The 12,882-nt window shown below is 49.0% G+C and overlaps 1 protein-coding gene across 2 annotated transcripts in view; it reads left to right on the forward strand.

Annotated features, from left to right (window-relative positions):
- Crybg1 (crystallin beta-gamma domain containing 1) overlaps positions 1-12,882 on the forward strand; it is a 112,795-nt gene that overhangs the window by 55,630 nt on the left and 44,283 nt on the right. For both annotated transcript variants that reach the window (XM_051164619.1, XM_051164618.1), the window contains exons 2-3: positions 2,433-3,898; positions 9,553-11,845. In XM_051164619.1, the coding sequence (XP_051020576.1) occupies positions 2,433-3,898; positions 9,553-11,845 (3,759 nt within the window). The remainder of the gene's footprint in view (positions 1-2,432; positions 3,899-9,552; positions 11,846-12,882) is intronic.

Raw genomic sequence — 12,882 nt, forward strand, 5'->3', positions numbered from 1 at the left:
GCTAGGCAACCAGGCAACATCCTCAGAATCCTCTGTAGGTTAAAAGCTTGTCACTTTTTTTTTATTGTTTAGTATTCCTCTGTTGCTGAGGTACATCACAATTTCTTTATCCATTTAGCACTGGATGGAAACTTAAAGTGTTTCCAGTTTGGGGCCCTTCTGAATGGAGTTATTGTAAAAGTGATAGAATAAGCAAACCAAACTATGGCATTCTAGAAAAGTCAACAGAACTGTCTAACGAGTGAAAAATTGGCCGCCACCTGGGGGTGTAAAAGGAAAACAAATCCTCGATAGTCCAGGAGAAGAGCAAGCAAGCAAGCGGCTTTTGAAAAATCAGCTACAACTGTGACTGAGGGTTGGGGGTGGGGTCGCTTGCACTAAATAAAGAGTATGCTGAGCAGGCGTCCTCACAGCATGCGACATTACTGGACAGAATGATACATACACTAGTCATTTAATTTTGACAGGGGACTGGAATTGGGCCAAGAGACTCAAGCCTGTTTTCCAGTCTACGGTTTCAGCCTATACTGTCAAGGCAGTAGAAACCAAGGGGTCTATTTTCAGCGTCAGAAGGGCTTTCCAGCCGTGGTATTCTAACTGAAAATCAACTGACTTGTAAAAACAACAAAACCCCAAACGTTTCCTTAGGAACACTGGCCGCTTACTCTCAAGAAAGCTCTGGTTAGGTCTTAGAAGCGTAGTAGTATCACATCTGGGTGCCCAAGTCTTTTATCTTTCTCCTTCCTGGCAGCTCTCTGGTTCTCAGACTGCTGCGAGTCTCGGTCTGTGTAGCCTGGGGTCTGTTTCTCCGGAGCCACTAGGGTTCCTGGGTTCCCTCTGCACCCCGTGTCCGCTGTGGTGAACTAGAAGGGGCACTGATCCTATCTTCCCTGCCCCGGCACTTTTTTTCCCTCTTAGCCTTTGTAACTAACATCTTTCCCCCATCTATTATAGGGAACATTTTCTCTCACTCCGTTGCAGCGGGGTTACACGATCTAACGCTGCCAGATCTGACTCAACAGATGTGTTGATCGCATGCTCTTCGTCCCCAGGCCTTTTACGTTTCCCACAATCCCCGGATTCCCTTGGCTGCTTTTGTAGCTCAAACGAAACGGTCTGCGTTAAAGACTGCCGCAAGAATCAGTGTTGCCCTGAACAAACGCTCGTCCTTTAGGAAAGGTGGGGCTGCTTTCTGCCTCCTCAGGGCTCAGACTCTCGCCAGTGTTTTGAGTTTAAAGGTTGGCTCTTACCAAACTGTCCCTAGATAGGGGATTGGGTGAGTCGGGCTGACCCACACATGTACGCTGCGGGGGGAGCCAAGGGTGGCTCTTGGCTTTCTCCCCTTTCCCGCCCCGTTACCCACTAACCCACTCCTCCCTGTCGCAGAGCCCTTTGGGGTGGGGAGGGGCGTCCTTGCTTTCATTGACATGATGCACAAAGGCTGCAAGGATTGCAACACCTGGTGAGGGATGCAGCCCTGTAGGCAGTGTCTGCTAAGCTAGCTTTCCACAGCCCTCCCTGTGTAGGTGGGGCCCTCCCTCTGCCCCCTCCCCTCTGCCCCGGACTCTCCTCAGGAAGTCTAGGCTTGACTTGGGAAGAGGCGGGGCAGCACTCAGCCGCCCCGCGCGGTTTGAATGCGGACACGTGGGCCCCGTTGGGCGGAGCCAGGTGCTGCATTCCTGCACCATTACTTAAGGTTAAGCCCAGGTGTTTCCTAAAGTTTTCCAGAAGGCCGCTAGTAGTTTTTCCTTGCGCCACTCCCACTCTACCCCATCCCAGAAAAGAAAGGAAGATGTTTCAGTAAAAAAATTCCTCCCTAAGGTGGTGGGGGTGGGGGCTGGCGGCGAACTGTGAACTCTGCCTGGTTACTTTAAACTTGCATTTTTTATTAAGGAAAGAAGCAAAAAGCATTAGTCAGTGCAAACTGGAAATTGTTTACTGTATACATGTAATATCTGGAAGTACCGAATTAAAAAGGTAACGGAATACTGTTGTAAGTAATGTAGCTTCGAAAATGTGTTTAAGGAAAAGAAAATTAAGGCTGGGGAGATAGTTCAGCCGTTAAAGGCTAGGCTCACAACCAAAGATACAAGAAAAAGAAATTTAGCCACAGGTATGGTGGTGCACGCCTTTAACCTCAGCATTCAGTGGGCAGAGGCAGGCGGATCTTTGTGAGTTCAAGGCCAGCCTGGTGTACATGGTGAGTTTTCCAGGACAGTCTGAGCTACATAATGAGACCCTACCTCATATATTTTAAAGTTAATTTTCTTAGACCCTAACAAAGCGCGCTTGGCTGTTCCTTTTCATTTCCCACTACATATGGTCCATTGCCAAGTTGGCTCGCAGCAGTTTTGTAACCCACTAAAGGAGAAAACAAAACAAAACAAAACGGATTCTCAAGTTTTCTCTCCCCGTCTCTCTTTGTTTTCCAGTCCAGAGCACAACCACCGGAAGACACCAGAAGGAAGCCAGTGTTGGGAAAACTTGGCACTCTCTTTACGGCTGGAAGGAGACGGAACACTAGGAACGGGTTAGAGAGTCCCACCAACGCAAATAGCAAATCGGCCTCTGCTAAACTCCCTGAAATAGAGAGTGAGAAAAGTAAGGTCCAGGACAGCCAACCAAAGCCAACCGACGCGAGCGAGGCGGGCTCCCGGCAAGAGGCAGAGGACCAGCCGGAGGACAGCTGCATTCAGGCAACCCCCTGCGACGACGCCAAACTGTCACCTTGCTCCAGCAGCAGTCTAGAAGTTGTGCAGCAGTGCCACGACAGTGATTCAGCCCAATTAGAACCTCTGCAGGCAGAGGGAGAGACCTTCCCAAATGCCACCACCGCTGCCAAGGAGCCGCATTCCTCACCGGGGAATTGCTCGGGGCAGGAGAGCTCAGAGACGCCCGCCCGCTGTCCGGGGGAGGACGCGTTGCCAGGCGCTGGCCTCCAACCAGAGACCGCGAGGGGTGTGTCGGGGTCGCCACCTGAGGAGCGCCTCGTGGGAGGAGTAGGAGAGGCCCCGGACGGAGCCCCTGGCGTGGGTGCCGACCAGGGCTCTCTGGGGGCCCCGGGGGACGCGGTTCTGGCAGGTGAGCCTCCCGCCCAGGGCGTAGAGACCATCTGCACAACCCCGCAGGCCGACCGCGCGCATCCCTCCAAAGTGCTAACTTTGGACATCTACTTGAGCAAGACTGAGGTGGCTCAGGTAGACGAGCCGGTCTCGATTGCTCCGGGGACAGACGACTGCGACGATTCGGACGACATGGAGAAGAGGTCTAACGGCCGCCGGTCGGGTCGGCGGAGGAAGTCTCAGAAATCCACGGACTCCCCGGGCGCGGACGCCGTGGCGCCCGAGAGCCCGGCAAAGGACGACTCGGTGTTCGACGTCCAGGTGGCGCCAGACGCGGCCCCTGAGAACGGCACGGCGGAAAGGAAAGTGAAATCTGTACACGCGGTTCCCGACGGCCCGGAGCCCAAGGCCACCCCCAGCCCCAGAGGACAGCTCCGGGGGGATCCGGACCGCGGCAAGCAGCAGCCCCCCACCTCTTCTCCCACCAAGCGGAAGGGCCGCAGCCGGGTCCCCGAGGCGGTGCCCAGCGCGCCCAGCGGTGGCTCCCGCGCTCCCGCCAAGGAGTCCCCACCCAAGAAGGCGCCCGCCGCGGCAGACGGCGGGGAGGAGGCGGGACGCGTCGTCCCGCGGGAGCTCACGGTCAAGAGCAGCTCGCTGCTGCCGGAGATCAAGCCGGAGCACAAGAGGGGCCCACTGTCCCACCACTTCGATGGCCGGGGCGAGGGGGGCCGCAGCCGAGAGTCGGGCAGGGGAGCCGGAGCGTCCGACGCCGACAGCTTGAAGCCCAGGAACCATTTCGGTGCCGGCCGGTCGACTGTGACCACCAAAGTGACCCTGTAAGTAGCTGCGGAAGTCTGGGCATGGGGCTGGTAGGGTTGTACGGTTGTCTGTAACCTGTATTTTTTTTTTTTCCCTGTTGAAAACTTCCAAGAGAGAAAGAGGTGTTTGCAGAGCTAAGGCTTAGAATATGACACATTTGGTAGCCTCCGCTGCCTAATTCCTACTTTAACGTAAGATCTAAGTTAAATGAATGCAAAAAATAGGATATCCCTTGAGGCGCGGTGTTTATGTAAACAGTAGAGATAAGACTTAACGGCTTGATATAGCTAATTATATTCTTTATCCGAAGTGTACAGGGGTGTTTCAGGATCGTCACAGGGAGCCAGCAGTATTTTGAATGTGACCTAGTGGCTTTGAGGTGGGAGACTTCAAGAGAACTTTTTATGGCGTTAGTACATTGTTGTGCTAAAGTAAGCTTAAAGGGGGCCTCTAATAATTCCCTTTCTGTGATCTAAGGAACCTGTTGGTGTTTTTGTTTCTGGGCTAGAAATGACTTTTCTGTTATTGAGTTGGGCACTGTTATTATTGAAAATTAGCTAAGTGAAAAGATGCAAAACAGCCACAGACTTAACGTGCTCTCTTCTAAGTTTAGCAATTCTTAAGTATTTATTGGATACCCTTTGTTCTGTGTGTTATGGGGGGGGGGGGATGACCCACACTTGTGATTCAGTCTATTGCCTTCAACGTTTTATGTCCCCCTTGTGGCAGTAAGAAACACACAAATCAAATTAAAAGGGCCAGATGGAGTTTCCCTTGTAAGGGTTCTGGAAGCACAGGACAAGAAGTCACTGGCTTCCTGGAGAAGCCTGGGCTTGTGGTTTGATGGTAACTGATTTGTGTGGCGAGGGGCAAGACTGTGGCGAGAGCTCTCTATAGAACTGAGCACCCCACTCCTCCCAGCCCGTGAAAATTATTGAGTGCTCAAGTTTTTCCTGCATTGATTCACATATTGATTAAAAGTCTCCTCGTTTGCAGCATTGTTTTTAACTGAATGGTTTCATTCTCTTTGATTTCTTTTTTATTTTGCTTTTCGAGACAGAATTTTTCTGTGTAGCTTTGGCTATCCTGGACTCTCTTTGTAGACCAGGCTGGCCTCAAACTCAAAGAGATCCACCTGCCTCTGCTCCCTGAGTGCATGGGCCACTGCACCCCGGCTCTATTTGACTTCTTAAAAGAAGTAAGCTCTGAAACATGTTTGGAAGCCAGGAGGGAAATGTGCTTTAATGAAGAACATTGAACCCTCTCACCAGCTGGCAGCCTAGAGATCTTTGACATAATGAGCTATTTCTTCTGTAACGGTAGCGTCAGGAAAATGACCTGAGTGGATGATGCTCATTATTTGTGGAAGGCAGTGTGAAACCTGCTAAGAAAAAACCTGCTAAGCCTAGCTAAGAGAAACACTGCAGGACAGCAACTTCTGCAGGAAGCTCCACCTGCCAGCCAATCAGAAGGCAGCAGTGGAAAAAGCAGGAAGTTCAGGAAGCAATCTTACAATGGAACTCTTCTATGGTTCTGGGTCCTACCAGAACGGAGCCAAGCGTTCTTTTTTTTTTTTTTTTTAATCTGTTTCTTCACCACTCTTCTTATTTAACTTTCTCTTGTACAAAGCCTTACACATGATGAACTATTGAAGTGGAAAATTAAGAATTTTATCTAGTTCTTTGTCCTATTTCTCGCAGTCTGACAGGGGCTTTAGTCAGACCTTTTCATCCTTTTGTGGCTGGGTTTTAGGCAGATGTTGACAGACTGTGGTTTGATTTTGATTGGTTTTCTTTTTGTTGTTTTGTTTTTGTTTTTGTTTTTTTCATGGTGTCACCCTGTAGTCCAGGGTGGCTTCTAACTCACTGTGGCCTGGAACTCAGTGCCATTCTCCTGCTTCCCTCTCCCGAGTGACAGGATTGCAGATGTGAGCCTGGCTTTGGAAAAGAAAAAGACAGTATCACCTGGAAAGGGGTGACTTAATCCTGTTAGGAAATTGATTTCTTCACGTCCTCTACCACATGCTGAAATTCTTACAGGAGTATGTGCACCAGGGAGGCACTTCCTTTTACAGTGTACCTTTGGCCCTTGAGACTCCCCCTCACATCTTAATGAAGGCATTACAACATGAGTTACAGGAGCCTTCCTTTTAATCAGCCCCAGCTGGGTTAATTGCAGTGACTCTTAGCAGCGCAGCTTAATAGCAGAGAGTTTGGTTGTAAAAGGTATTTTGAGCTGGTGTAAATCTTTAATGTGCAGACGTGCTACCTGTCGGGGAGCTGTGGGCTCACCTGGGGTGCTTCGCTCTCACATCCTGAAATGCACTTTGATGTCCACTTCAGTAGTCTTCCTTGTGCTGACTGGCCAGGTTTTTCTTTGTTTTTGTTTGTTTGTTTGTTTTGTTTTTTAATATTTTCTGTATTGTCCCCTTTGCTCATTAGTTAGTTAGTACAGCATTTGAAAACCCCAGGTTTCTTTTCGTCTCCCTGACTTTAATCCTGAAGCTCAATGTTCTGTTTTTGGGTTTTGACACAGGGTCTCATAGAACCCAAGCTGGCTTCCAGCTCACTCTGGGTGCCAAGGATGCCCCTTGCACTCCTGATCCTCCTGCCCCTGGGTTCCAGGCAGTGGCCACCGAGTCTGGCTTTTTATTTGCTTTTACCTTTAAGACGTGAGCCTGCAATAAGGAAACCTGGGTAGCCATGGAGCTAATGGAGGAAGTGGTGGTGCCTAGGGAAATTGATGGACACACACCATACTCAAACATCTAACCTGATTCTTATTTTCTTTCTCTGGGGGGGGCTGAGCGGGCCCTACCTTTCTGGGGGGCTCCCAGTTGTGTGATGCCAACCTGGACAGCTTTGGGCTTCAGGGACCTCTACTTCTCAAGTCTTGTTACCTTCTCTGATGGACCTGATAACCCATTGAGTACCCACCCGACCCCACCCTCTCCCCCTCGCCCCTCCCTCCTTCCCCTCTCCCCACATATCCATCCCAGCAATAAGAAGGAAAGCAGCTGAGGGGCTCAGTCAGGCCAGTCTAGCCCGACCCCTGATGGGGAAGCAGGGTGGAAGGTATAACGTGGTGTCTGAGTTAAGACCTCCTGCTTCAAGTCAGCCCTGTGGGTAGCTATGCGACCTCAGGAGACTCATACACCTTCGCTACTGCTCGGCTTTCTCGCTTTAGAATAGAACATACAAAGTTGAACGTGGGAGTAAACCAAATTAAATGCCCTCTCAAGTGCTTGGCGAACAGTGGTTTTCATTTAGATACAAACGGGCAAGCTCCTCTGCCAGCCCTGAGAATGCTTATGTAAAATGACTCATAAAATAGAAAAGTGGGAGTGATTCTGCCTCCTGATCCTGCAGCCTCTTTCGGCCCTAATTGTAACCCTTCAAGGAGACTTCCAAAAGCTCCCTTAACCAGGGACTGGAGAGATGGCTCAATGGTTAAGAGCACTGTCTGTTCTTCCAAAGGACCCAGGTTCAATCCCCAGCACCTGCATGACAGCTCACAACTGTCTGTAATAAAAATAGAATAAAATTGAATAAGGTTTTTGGAGACAGGGTTTCTCTGTGTAGCCTTGGCTGCCCTGGACTCACTTTTGTAGACCAGGCTGGCCTTGAACTCACAGTGATCTGTCTGCTTCTGCCTCCCAAGGGCTGGGATTAAAGGCGTACGCCACCACCGCCCGGCTTTTTTTTTTTTTTTTTTTTTTAAGTTCCCTTAACCATAAGTTTTGGGTGAAATAAAAATAAATCTGCCCCAAATTATCTAGGTGTTTTGTTTTGTGTTACCTTTTAGGTTACAGATACCAAAGTGAATAATAGGCCAGAAGGTGAAATAATTTGGCTAAGTTCACACAGATATTAATGTGAGAGAGCCAGGATTGGGGCTAGGGCCAGCGATTGCCAACTGAACACATTTGTTTCTATGAAAGAACACACTGTGTACATTCAAAGGCATTATTTCCAGTAAGAAGTAGCTAGACCTAAGAAATGTGAGTGCAGAGACTCTGCCAATTAGCTAAATCAGTCAACAAACTATAGTAGAGCCATATGATGGAATTTTACACAAATGTTAATTAAAAAAAAAAAAAGCTTTTCAAGGGAAATTTTCTGGAACCTGGATGTCATGATTGTTAACTTGTCTTTTTTTCTTAGCAAAAGGCAAGCGGCCAAGCCCTATGAACATGCCAGTTTTCGGTCTAATAAAATATTTATGCATATGAAACCACTGAGAGCAAGGCAAAATGTTGATGCGTAGCAGGTTTGTGAATGATTTAAAAACACCTTCAAGGTCTGGAGAGACAGCTCAGTGGATACAGTGTGAGGACGCGAGGCCCATATGAAAGGTGGTCATGGGAGTGTGTGTCTGCGATCCCAGAACTCTTGTAGTGAAATGGAAGGTGGAGCCAGGAAGGGCAGGGCTGAACATCGGGAGGCTGCCTGAAGAAGGTAGAGGCTTGACGTCAGTGGCCGTCTTCTGACTTCACACATGTACACACGCGCATTGCACGCGTGCACACACATCATGCACATACAAATAAAATATACATATGTGCTTTACAAATTTCAGATAGAGGACACACATACATAAGACAAACTTTAAGTGTGATGGATAGCAGAAACAACATATCCTAAGAGGCAAAACTAGATGAATGTCTTATAATCTATGTTATAAAGTAGATTTTTATTAAGCAACAGCTCAATGAGATTATAACTGTTTTATATATTTATTACTTATTTTTATTTTTTGTTCTTTGTTTTGTTTTTTGAGACAGGGTTTCTCTGTGTAGCCTTAACTGTCCTGGACTCCCTTTGTAGACCAGGCTGGCCTCGAACCCACAGAGATCCTCCTGCCTCTACCTCCCGAGTGCTGGAATTATAGGAGTGTGCCACCACGCCTAGCCTTATTTTTTAAATTTAAATTTAATTTAATGTAATTATGCCTGCATGGGTTTGCATGCATGCGATGCCCACAGAGGCCAGAAGAGGGCGTTGGATTCCCTTCTAACTGGAGTCACAGTTGGTTTTGAATTGCTGTGTGGGTGCTAGGAATTGAAATTAGTTACGATGCTCTTAACTGCTGAGCCGTCTCTTCTCTCCACCCCCAAAATAATTTTTTTTTAAGTTATGAAAAGGTTGGGCATGCCTATAATCCCAGCACTTGGGACATAGAGGCAGGAGTTTCAAGAACTCAAGGCCACCTTCAGCCAGGTAGTGAGCTCAAGGCCAGACTGAACCACATGGCTCCTTGTCCCAAAAACCTAAAGGTGACCAAAACACTACAATAAAATAAAATACATAATTAATGTCTGGGAAATTAACATGCACAATTTAAAATATGGGAGTACATCCAATATTTAAATTTATTCTAATGTTTCTTATACCTTGTAATATCCAATTCTAGTGCCAATCACTGTGAAACACATATTAAATCTTGGTAAATTAATTCTTTCTTAGATTTATAGTCTCATCTGTCACATGCAGGTAAGATATCCACTAACAACATTTGCCTAGCATTTGTAGGCTTGTTTAAGAGGGTTCGTGGAGAAGCAAGCATACACCAGGAGGATGCGGACTTGGTCCTGTGTGAAATGTTTGGGGAGCTGGTTTGTATATTTACTTAACACCAGGCTGCTAACTGCCCTGTGGCTTTTTCCCTGCAGCCCTGCCAGGCCCAAACACGTGGAACTAAATCTGAAAACCCCGAAGAACCCTGACAGTGTGGGAAATGAAAGCAGTTCCTTCAGCCAGCCAGTTAACAAGGGAAACACTGCCAACAAAATCTCCTTATTTGAAAACAAGCGTGTTAACAGTAGCCCCAGACACGCTGAGGTCCGTAGCACTAGGAACAACCCTCCCTCTAATAAGACGTTTGTTGGGAGGGCTAAGCTGAACTTAGCCAAAAAAGCCAAAGAAATGGAGCAAACTGAAAAGAAAGCCGTGCCAGCCGGCCACCAGAATGGCCTGCTAGTCAAGGAACCATCTGCGTCTGAAGCCAAAGGTATGGAAGTCTCTATCCCCAGAGAAGTGGGGGAACAGCCCGCCAAGGATCAGGTCCTCTGCCCTGAGCCTGATCAAACTGATAAGGCAGATGTGCAACCAGATGCTGCCTGCCCTTCCCAGCCAGCACCCGCTGCTCTGGCTCCAGTAAAGGACCCTACGCTCTCAGGAGAGGACCGCTCAGAGGCTGCTGACAGCAAAAACCTCATCCTCAACAACATGAGTGACACCACACGAGATGTCCCTGCCATCCCTAATGCTGGAGAGTCCCCCCCAAAGCCACAGGGTGCATTTTCTGACTCACTGCCTGCATCTGAGTCATGTAGGGAGCCTTCTGCGTCCGTTACCGTGGACACTCTCCGAGATGGCTGTGCTCAAGTGCCCATATGCAGTGTTCCGCGTGCTGGCCTAGAAGTGCCGGAAAGCCAGGATGGTTGTGTTTTGCCCGTGTCTCCTCCCGCTGAGAAAATGCCAGTCTCCAAATCTGAAGCGGGGAAAGCCAGCCCTCCTTCAAGTCCAGAGCACAGCCAAGAAACAGTGGGGAACGGCTGTCCGTCCAAGGTCCTCGTCCAGGTGCGTTCCTTTGTGCTTCCGGTGGAGAGCCCTCGGGAAGTGAGCTCTCAGGTCCTCTCAGAGAGCTCTGAAGTTAGAGAGGGACAGCTGCCAAGCTGTCACCATAATGAGCTTGAAGTGGTTTCTGTTGCCACCTGTGCTCCCCAGCAAGGTGACATACCCAGCCCAGCACCCGAGAGCACCCACGGCAGAGAGGAGTCCGTGGCACAGTCTCGCCCACATACCATACAGCCAGGACCTGAGAGGGCTCTGCCTGCCGAGGCTGACCGTCAGAGCAGCGGGACAACCCTGACAGCCGAGTTCAGCCCCGTCTTCTCTCCCAGCAGCAGAAGTCATTCAGAAAGTCCCCAAAGGGCAGGTCAAAATGTGACCAGCCCGAATACCCCCGCCAGCCTTTTGAACCTTTCTGCCAATAGTGATGAGAGTGTCTTTGATTCTTCCTCTGATATGGAAAAATTTACTGAAATTATTAAAAAGATGGACAGCGCGGTATGTGTGCCCCAGAAAAAAAAGAAGGCCAGGGTCCCAAACTCTCCAGCCCCTCACTTCGCCATGCCTCCTATTCACGAGGACAGTTTGGAAAAGGTCTTTGATCCCAACGTGTTTACCATTGGCTTGGGGAAGAAGAAGGAAAACCAGGCGGAGATGTCACCAGCCCTGCACTTGCTGCAGAACCACGATCCCATATCCAAACTGAGAGCGAAGCGCGCATCCACTGAGCAGAGCGTCGTCTTCAGGTCTTTGCACGCTAGCGCTCATGGGAAAAGTGAGGCTCAGGCACCTTCTGAAGTAAATGACAAAGAGAGCAGGGACATCACCAACGGTGGGGTGAAGCGGTCAAGGCTGGAAAACAGCACGCTTTTCTCAAGCATGCTCTCTTCCCTGCCACACGACAAGATCTTTTCTCCCTCTGTCACGTCCGTCAGCACAATGAAAACATCTTTTAGCTCTTCTCAGACAGGCTCCGTGTCTCAGCCCTCAGTGGCACAGCCCAGGAAGGAGGGTGACCCGCCCTGTGGCTCAGACAAAGAGCAGCCACCGCCTGCGCCCCACAACTCCTTAAAGGTCTTCAATTTCGACTCAGCAAATACATCTCACCCGGCTTTGAACAGTCCTAAGCACATGGAAAAATACCTACAGAAAGAGGAAAGCATGGGCGATCTGAAGCCTCGGAGCAACCTGCACTTGCCAGAAAACAAACTCTCTGATTTATCCAAACTGAAGAGCAGCAATGATGTGGAAAAACCTAACCTTATCGGAAGTGTTCCTAAGTCAAACCTGCCGAACAGTGGGAGCACTGACACGGACTTCCTGGGACTTTTCAAAGCGAGCCGATATGACCCAAGCCTCTCTTTTTCTGGAATGTCCTTATCAGACTCTACAGTAAGTACCGGACTGTTATTTTTTGGGCTGTTTCTAAACCTAGGGGCTCAGCTCTGTTTTATAGGCAGCTGTTTGTGTGAGATAGCTTTCTGTTTGTTCACCGTGTCCTTTTGGGTGGGTGGGGGGGTGGGGGGGTTGGGGGGGGGGGGGGAGAGGTGGTTTTTTGTTTTGTTTTGAGACAGGGTTTCTCTGTGTAGCCCTGGCTGTCCTGGAACTAGCTCTGTAGAACAGGCTGGCCTCGAACTCACAAAGATCCACTTGCCTCTGTGCTATGATTAAAGGTGTACACCATCACGGCCTGCCCCCCACCCCAAACCCCCCTTCCCTCTCCCACTCCTTGTAGTTTTAAATCTGTGTGCAAGGAACTCTTAGAGTCCAAGATAAAAAGACAAAAGGACTTCCTCCTGCAACACATTTGTGGTCCAGCAGGAAGAATACGTTCTATGTTTCAAGGCATTTGTGAACGTCTGTGTCGTACTATACAAAGGATAGAAAAGATGGTTTGAGAGCTTAGAAACCCAGAGACCCATTTCTCCTTCTCCTCTGTAAAAACACCCAGTGCTATATTTAGAATTTTGAAGATGAGTGAAACAACTTCCTCTCCTTGCAAAAGCCCCACCCAGCCAAAGGGTCTCCCTTCTCCTTCCTCTTGTGTTGAAGGGTTTTACTCAGTCCTCCACAAGCGTCATATGTGTAATTGGGAAAGTGCCTAAATGGGAATTCGTCTTCCTCAAGTTTGTAGCATAAGAAAATTGGGTTTTCAAGGGTCCTTTCCCTCAGTAGAATAGAGGGAACTGCAAAATACAGCTTCCGTTTCTTCCTCTGCCTCAAGTTTTCTCTTAGATAGAGTCTGAACTCGGAGCCTTTTGTGTAAGTTATGCACACGGTTTGCCACTGAGCCACTCACCACTCCAGGATTGTTTCTGTGCAAATTTGTGCCCTTCTGGTTCCAAGCTTGCTGCTTAAGTTAGCCTAGCTCAGGCAAGCGGAGACATGACCACAGAAAAGACCTGGGGCCCTTCTTCCCCCGGCAGGAT

Source organism: Acomys russatus, chromosome 21 (genome assembly GCF_903995435.1).
Source record: "Acomys russatus chromosome 21, mAcoRus1.1, whole genome shotgun sequence".
Classification (NCBI taxonomy): domain Eukaryota; kingdom Metazoa; phylum Chordata; class Mammalia; order Rodentia; family Muridae; genus Acomys; species Acomys russatus.